General features: G+C 44.9%; 1 protein-coding gene across 1 annotated transcript in view; it reads right to left on the reverse strand.

Moving 5' to 3' along the window:
- Positions 1 to 245: 245 nt before the first annotated feature.
- LOC144112358 (deoxycytidylate deaminase-like) overlaps positions 246 to 8,862 on the reverse strand; it is a 13,752-nt gene continuing 5,135 nt past the window's right edge. Inside the window, exons 4-5 of the mRNA XM_077645207.1 lie at positions 4,125 to 4,338; positions 246 to 312 (exon numbers count right to left, since the gene is read on the reverse strand). Coding sequence (XP_077501333.1) covers positions 246 to 312; positions 4,125 to 4,338 — 281 coding nt within the window. The remainder of the gene's footprint in view (positions 313 to 4,124; positions 4,339 to 8,862) is intronic.

An 8,862-nucleotide genomic window follows, 5' to 3' on the forward strand; every position in this document is an offset into this window, starting at 1 on the left:
TGAACGGGCTTCGATTTGAGTTTTTACTGCTTTTCGGTGCGTGCATGGCTCTAATATTTTGCAGAGGTTATCTTCAATGCCTCATCTATGCACTGGGATTATTTGTCTGAAATGCCCAGACCTCTGGTCAGTGGTTGTTTAGTAAAGAAAGGATGTCCCCAACGCAACACAAAGAGGCTTTTTAGCAGATGCTTTTACTATGAATAAAATCTAAAGATGTTGCAGATGATAACAAAGTACCACAGTCAGATCTTGAAGGCAGCTAGCTGCTCGAAGTCATTAACAATCTTCTTTGTCTCAGGTATGTGTCGCCTGAAAAAGAAAACTGAGATGTGAGCACTTACTTACAGCAAAAAATCTACATGTGAAATAGAGATAGATAACTTGTCTGTGCTCGTACTACCAACTATAACGAGTTTGAATATCCTACAGAAAGAACCCTAGGATATAGAAAAAAAAAGAAAATGACCGCAGCAAGAAAATAGGACGAAGAATGGAGTAAAGAAATTGAACTTCCAACATCACTGTTATGAGCGACTCCCAGGAATATATATGGTGTCAAAGACAAAGGAGTCATCCCAATGTGAGCAAAAAAAAAACTAGCTTTTTGTCAGAGAAGGCATGCAATCCTCCCGTCTAGTGATCGATTCACATTTTACAATTTTGTGCATGACACATTCTTTGCTTTTCCCGACAATAACATTGCCCTCAAGGCCTGGGGTGCAGTTCCGTGGATCACGTCAGACCAAACACTGGCAAGCAGTGACTAGCAGGAAATCAATGTAGATTTCTCCTTCACATGCCTTTTTACATTGTTAGCATTTACGCTTAACCTTTCCTTCATGCATCTCCAAGTTTTTATGAGACGCATCTTTCCACAGGCTACAGGAATCTGATAAACGACGCCTTTCACAAACAATGAAAGCCCACCTGTGCTTTCTGCCACAATTTCGTTGCTGAGTCACCTCAGGGTTGGGCATTCTGCAAAGCTTTGAGAGCTTGTTGGGTGCAGGGAACACCATGTATATGCTGTAACGCAGGGCAAATTGTGCTGGGCAAGCCTTTATACGACAATACAAAAACTGATGAATGTAAGGTATTATCGTTATCTTCAGTCTGCTCTGTGCAGAAGCACCACATGATTGTGCTTGTGTGCAGACCTTCTTAAAGGAATACTAAATAAATACTAAGGAATGCTAAGGAATAACACTTAAAGGGACTATGCAATAAATTAATTAAGGTTACATAAACCAGACGAGAGATAGGCATTTCATCACTCGTCACACCAACGCAAGAATTTTTGACCTAGCATCAATAACAACAACGGTATAGACTATTAAAAATTGCGCTCCTCTTCTCTCCCCTAAACTCGTACTTGCGAAGCAGAAGAAAAAAATAAAGAAAACAGTACTGGGACCGTTCCCCGCTCATGAACACGTCATCCCCTGACGTTCGGCTTGCAACTTCCGGTTGTCGCACCCAGCGCCTCATCGGCAGCATCGGCAGCGTCTCCTTGGCCTCTCTTCACCTTTCTGGATTTCGGCACGCGTCGGATTCTTTTGCTTGTCGTCTGTTGTTGCGGACGAAAAAGACACTGCGGGTGGCCCCGCAACTCCCGACAGAAAGAGGTGGCGGAGGTAAATTGAAACCATATGCGCGAAGGTAGTGACCTGGTTCGCGCTTGCCCAAGGAGCTCGTGCAGCAGCACGAGCAGACGTCTTTCAAGCTGCCGGAAGCGTGCCCATGACGTCGTGGCTGCCGCGGCTCCAGCGAATGACAGCGTGTGGTGGCCTGCCGACGTCACGGAACTAGTGACGTCAATTTCACGATTTTAGTTGCAAAATTCGTCACTACGAGAACGCTAATCGGCGCGCGAATTTTGAAAAAGACGGTTTTTAAAAATTCATAAATTGCCGGCTCAGTTCCGAAGATTCATACTTAGTGTGAATGCTCCTTAGCACCCTTTCTAGGCATTGAAGACATTTACAAGTGACTTTAATTTCATTGCATAGTCTCTTTAAAGGAATACTAAGTAACACTAGACTGACAGGGTAGGCTTACTTGATAGCAAATATACCGTAAAAACCGGAATATAGGTTAAACTTTTTTCAAAAAACCATGGTGAAAAGTCAACCCCCTTCTTATATGCCGGTCATTGGCGGAAAAACTACGGAAATTTTGCAACAATGGGTGGCTGAGCTCAACAGCGTCCCTCCATCACCACTGCCATCAGCAGCAGTGCCGCCATTTTGCGTTTCCGTAGCTGCAAAGCTGTTTCGGTTAGAGGCTGCTTTTTCACGTTTTGTTTCGAAATAAGCGGAAGCTGACGGCAATTCACCGCCGCGCCGTCGCCTTCAAGGAAACACTACTGAGTGTGCGGGAACTCACGGCAACCTGGTGGCACAGAGCGAATTCGGAGTATCGGAAAAGAGCATTCAGTACTGCTGGAGGCAGAAACTGCGTATTACAACTTGCAGCAACCAGAAGAAAACGTCGTTTCTTGGGCGGACCGCAGCGTATGCAGAATTGGAAGGAAAGTTGCGCTATGTGCAAGATCGGTGCCTGTGACTGCCGAATGCATCTGTGTGAAACCGGTAGAGGTCGCGCATGCCTCTAGACTCACGAGGGTGCAATTCAAGGGCTCGCTATCCTGGGTGCGGCGATTCATGAAGAGGAAGGGCTTTGCTCTACGGCGCCGTAATTGTGTGTGCCAGAAACAAACACGCGGGTCGATGGGTGCGCGATACTGTTAAAAAATTGGCCGGCTGTACATACGAGCAGCATTTAAACGAAAATAAATAATCACCATTGTGCAACCTGTCGAGTAGCATTTGTTTCAAGGTAAGGGTGCCTTTCAGTACTTTTTCCATTGAAAAAGATTTTTTTCATTTTTAGAAGTTGGGGAGTCGACCTATATTCCAGTCTGACCTATAGTCCGGTTTTTACAGTATGCGATTTTTAAGCCAGAAAAATGCATGAAGGCGAAGAACATATGATGCCGCCACAGGAAGATTCGTGCAGCAACAGTAAGTGATGCATTCATGACCAAACACTCCCTCCCCCCCTCTAAACCGAGATCAGCACCTCACCACCCCCACCCCTCACTCTCTTAAAAGTTCCTCGGGGCATGCACTTCTTTGCCAGCATGATACACGAAGTGTATGGTCCCTGTTTTTGGAATAGTCACAGAAGAAAAATACAGTAGTGCATATTCGAATTTTACACCAATTATTCGAAAAGTATTTGAAAACTTGAGAACATATTCGATTCGTTTTGAATAATTTTGAACATAGACTATTTGATTCGGTATTTGAAATTTCTGAATATTTGCACATCTTTACTTTTGAGCAGAAAAAACAATAACATAAAAAAACTAACACTGTCCACAAAGATGCGATTACTTAGAGCAAACAGCCCAAACTGTGAGTGCAACAAATATATCTGATGGTTAAAATGTACGAAGAGTCCACCTTATAGATAAAGTAAACATTCCTAGCAGTAAAGACATTTTCACTCGTGGCAGATATTCAATTGTTTTGCTGACTGTATGAGGGGAGTAATCAATCAAGTGTGAATGGCCAGTAGACTTTGGGTTCAACAAAGCACGTGGTACAGCTGCTTGACTTTAGCAGTGCAATCACTATAGGTAGCAGTCTACAGGTTTAAGTGTACATGATAAGAATTGAGAGTCCCCGCCACAGGTAAATACTAGACCACTTCCAGTGTGACCACAACAACAACAGTGAGGCTCTCATGATGCATTTGGTGCTTAAAGAATATAGAGTAGGCCAGCATTCACTCACATTCTTATGTGTGTTAGGACCATGACAAGAGATGCAGCAAATACTCTAGTCACAAACAGAGCGGCAGAAATCTCAAGTGTCTATGGCCTTCAGCTTCTGAGCAAGTGTTTGCCCTGTATTATAAATAGATATCCCGTCAAGCAAGAGAAGGTACGAGTATACTTACCTGAGGTGATGCACTTGTAAAAAAAAACACCCTGCACCACAGCAGCTTCACCGTGTAGCTGATCACCAAAGTACAGACTATAGTGGTACATAACAAGTATGACTGTGCTTTCAAGAAAACTTGGGGATAAATAAGGGAGCAGTGCCCTGCCTAACCTGAAGGTCACGCCAGCCTTGGTGAGGATAAGCCCTGATGCTGCGTAGATGGGCTCGTCAGGGTGCTTGTTGTCGAGGAAGACCACTTGACGAATGCCTGACTGGACGACCATCTTGGCGCATTCGTTGCAGGGGAAATGCGTTGTGTACAGTGTGCAGCCACGCAGCTCGAAGCCATTGCGGTTGAAAATGGCATTCATATCAGCATGGCACACTGCATGGGGCAAACAGACACTGAACACTCTCATATATTGCTAGGACTTATGTTTGTTTCCCTATTATATGAAAGGCTGTTAACACATAACCTTCCATCTGAAGTTCTATAAACTGCTTAACCATAACAAACACTGTTGTATGGTGCTCCAATTAAGAACAGCAGATATAGAACTCTGAATAAACCATTCTATTCCTCATTCTCCTCTCATGCTGCATGTGTGTTCGTGCTTCTTTAACTTCTGCTTTATCACAAACACTAACATGCTGCAGGCTTCCTTGGTATGGGAACTACACAGACTTCTGTATTTATGTGATGGTTTTTTTAAAAAATCCGGTGCGCAAACTACTGGCCTAATTGAGAGCAAACATCACTCACAAGGTAGCAAATTATGGTCTATGTTCTTTGAGATATGCTCTTTCAGTGCTCGCAGGACTCTGTCTGCACTTGCATTGCACCTCTGCTCCTTTTCACACATAGCAGGCAACGCTGTCAAAGTTAGTGTGCCTGTTCGCACAGGCTAAGTCCACACTCAAAAAGTTTTTCGCCATACAACCACAGTGACCATAGACATATTTCGTTGCAGCATATCTCAAGTACCATGAAATGCAACCTCCAACACTTTGTTTTACCTCTTGCCATATTTTCGTCCTGCGACTCAACAAGACTTCGAGAAATAAGAATAAAATGTGGCGGTATGATACGCGGCTGGTAGAGCAAATCACTCTTACTCCAACCGTGCCTAAAAGGTAATCCACCCTTGGCAAAAATTGTATCCACAGGGCCCGAACACTGAGCACCACACAGCATTGACAATAATTCTCAGTGCTGCCATGTCGTTTTATAACGCTCTTTGTTTTCGTCCAAACACCCATTGAGGCTTCGAGAAGAACAAATGATATGTGGTGGAGTAATATGGTTTCGCAGACACGCTATTTCCTTGGTCTCCGCAGTATTGCCTGCTATGCATGAAACGGATTATAGTGGAAAAGAAAATTCACAATGCATCTGTTCTGTTGACAGCAATGGCGAGATCTTTTCCTTGTTTTTGGATGCTTCACCCTTACACCATTGCACGCCTCATCTTACTGTCTGTTGCAGTGTTCTCACTCTTCTTGCTGCGTTCTCCAGACCCAGCCCGGTCACATGTAAATGCATCACTGTAGTAATCACAGACTTCGCCCCCTCCAACCCCCCCCCCCCTGCTTTTTGGCACTATGAGGAAGCTGCTGCCTTTCTCTTTATGTCGCATCACCGTGGGAATAGCTGACGTGTAGTATGTCTTCATTTTTTAGTTATAGCTCTTAGGCCGAAGATTCCTAGGAAAGACGTAGTAGTTTTAGTCACTAAGAAGTGTCTGTGAGTGTAGACTGCTCTTCTGCCCTTGCTTGCTATCACTCCTCGCTGCACTTCACATCGCTATCCTCTCCCTGTCCCTTTTACTTTTCAACAGAAAGGAAATTTGCGATAGTTGGATGCTGTTCATGATGAAAATGAGGGCATGCTGTCATTCCTTACATTCACCAGTTATCTCATGGGTTAAGACACATTGCAAAAAAATGTGATGTTAGAGTAGCCCTATCTGGCCCCCAGAGATTAGGAAGACTTTGTCCTCTTGCACAAAGAAAGGCGGAAAGTGTTGATAATAGTTCCCGTTCCTGCAAAGTGAAGCACAGAGTGAAATGTGTGCTTAGTGAAAATCGTGTGCTGTATAAAATTCCATTGCTCTTTGGATTAGCATACATAGGCCAAACCGGGCGGTGTGTGAACATTCACCTCAGAAAGCAAAAAAATGATTCTTCGTCAGAGGTGAGTGAACATCTCTGAGAATGCAACAGTTGCTGTCCTCTCTTTGAGACTGCACAGGTCTTGCATCGTCATTTGCAACAAACCAGAGAGGGGATGGAAGCATTTCACACAGCCTCGTGCGGAAACTGCATGAGCAAGCCTTTGCTCTCGCTAAGAGGGAAATAGGCTATCTTCGCAGGCTTTAGTTTTTCTTCCTTACCTTGATATGTTAACTAAGTTTTTTATTGCTGCTTTTGGTATCTTTTTGTATTTAAGAGGTCATTCCCTTCGAAATAAACCGGTTGTGAAAAAGGCACTTGTACTGTGGTTTTCTGTGTCTCCGTTTTTTTTTTTTGTGCCCGCATTTTTATCTCTTTACTTTTCCTGCCAGCAGCTCAGGCGTTTCAGATGACAGCAATTACCGAGGCCGGCAACATCTTTTCATTCTGTTTTCATCTTATATCTGTAATAAAGCCACTAAGAAAGAGCTTGAAATACGGCAGCCCACAAGCGTTCTCAACCACCATGCCCATGTTGTAAAGAAAACACATGTAGGAACGGCACACAAATGTCACAGCTACGCATCGAAGGGAAAGGTAAAATGCTAGAAACAGCAAGGAAGCAGGAATGAAAGCCATAAAACAATTCTGGCACACTAGGCAAAGGAACGCCCAAGAAAGCCATGACCCTTTAAGTGCCCAGCGATTACGCAGGGAGCCGTGGGGTTCAACACCAAGCATCCAGCACTTGGAAGAAGAAACGGCCATCACCATGCAGCTGCGAATGGGCGCCCATACTGACAATGCAGCACTATCCGTAAGTGCAACAGCACACGACGCTGCCAGGCACTCGTCAGGGGATTTGGAGGGAGGGGGCATCGAAGGAAGATGTTCGGAACTTCTCCACAATACAGCTCTTCCCCTGTTACCTGCAGTACTCGCGCACTATCTTTCACAGAATTTTGATGCGCGGATGACGAGGAACTTGGAAGGAATGCCGAAGCAGCCTGCACGAATGGTATCGACGATGAATAGATGGGATTGTAATGTGACTGTGTCTCCTTTGCTATGGCTCATCATCAGCATCAACCCGCAAGTTATTGTATTCTTTCTGCTTCATTCCCTGTCAGGAAAAAGCTGGCTGCCCAGGTGGCAAAAAAATTAATTCAAATAAAATCAATTTATTTGCCATCTCCTCACCATGGCACCGCACATCAGCTCATTGGTCGAGACATATGATAGCCTCCTGAAGAACTGTCTGCGCAAAAATGAGTACAGCGGCTCGAGAAGAGCACCTGGGTCTCGCAAGCACTGTCGGTGGCTGTGTTTGAAACAGCCACCTGAATGGGCAGTGGCGCATTGTTCAGCTACTATACCACTGCGCAGGTAGTAGCATGAAGACTCCCCATGATCTATGAATCCAAGGAAGAGAAAAAGTACTCCAAGGAAGAGAAAAAGCCGTGATTGCACTGCACCATGTGACCAACCGCGTGACAACTAGCCAGACAACCAGACTAACCTGGACTTGCAATCAAGATTAACCAAGGCTAACCAAGCTATGCCTTAGCTTTTGCTACATATATCCTGGCATACCCGAGCTAAGCCACTGCCAATTTTTTTTTTAATGCTCTGCCCTTTTGCACCTAGGCACTGCATGGAAGCCACCACAGCGGTGACTGCTTCTGCACTCCAGTCAGGCACAGAGACAGGAATATTTTTGGGAGGGGCCCAAGGTAATTTCTTAAAACATGACATTGCAGACGCCGACCACAACATAAAAAAAATACACAAAGGACGTTTCAACTCCAGTAGTACGGGAACCGCGTTCACAGTAAAAACAAGAAGCGGTTGCGCGAGCTTATGTATGCTTGAAAAGGGGGCGCAGGAAGCGTGCGTAAGCAGTTATCAGATTTCCGCAGTTTCGGTTCAAGGTGTGACAGGTCGTTTGTATAGTCAAAGATTCCAGGTGAAGGCGAGGGAATTTCTTCTTTTCTGTCACAGGAACGCGTGCCTTGCCCCAGATGAAATATGCTGCTTTGATGTGGAGTGTTCGGCTATAGCACTGGAATCTGCTTTTCTGTTTTTAACGTCGTTTTTATGATCTTTTAGGCGCCTTTCGAAGTTACCAGTATCGCCAATGTATACGCAGTCACAGTTGGAGCAGGAAATGCTGTATACCACGCCGGGATATTTTTCTTTTGGAGGAACGTCCTTTACGTTGACCAAAGCATATCGCAGTTTTCTTGCGTGCCAAAGCCTCACTGATCCCAGGGGTGTAGGGAACAGTGGCACGTTTCAGGGGGGAAGACACAGCAGTTTCACGTTCTGGTCGACACAGCTGTTTTTCGACCAATGCCACGAAAGACGTCGGGTAGTCATTGCATGAAAGTTCTTGCCGCACTATGTCAAAGTCATTTGCCCGTCTTCAGGAGAACTGCAAATGCGTTGGCTCTTTTTTAATACGGTGGCAGCAACCGATCTCTTATGTGAGGCTGGGTGGACGGATCTAAAGTTGAGATAATGCCCCGTGTGGGTGGGTTTCCTAAAAACGCTGAATGATAGTTTGCCACTATCGCGTTTTAACAAGACGTCTAGAAAGGGCAATGCACCGTTCGCTTCAACCTCGGTGGAAAAATCAATGGCGTCCTCTATGGAGTTCAAATGCGATGAAAAGGCAGGCAGAGCGTCTTTTTGAATCTATTATCCGTTATAGCTATCCGTTACCCCTGCCTCTGCC

Source organism: Amblyomma americanum, unplaced genomic scaffold, assembly GCF_052857255.1.
Source record: "Amblyomma americanum isolate KBUSLIRL-KWMA unplaced genomic scaffold, ASM5285725v1 scaffold_72, whole genome shotgun sequence".
NCBI lineage: Eukaryota > Metazoa > Arthropoda > Arachnida > Ixodida > Ixodidae > Amblyomma > Amblyomma americanum.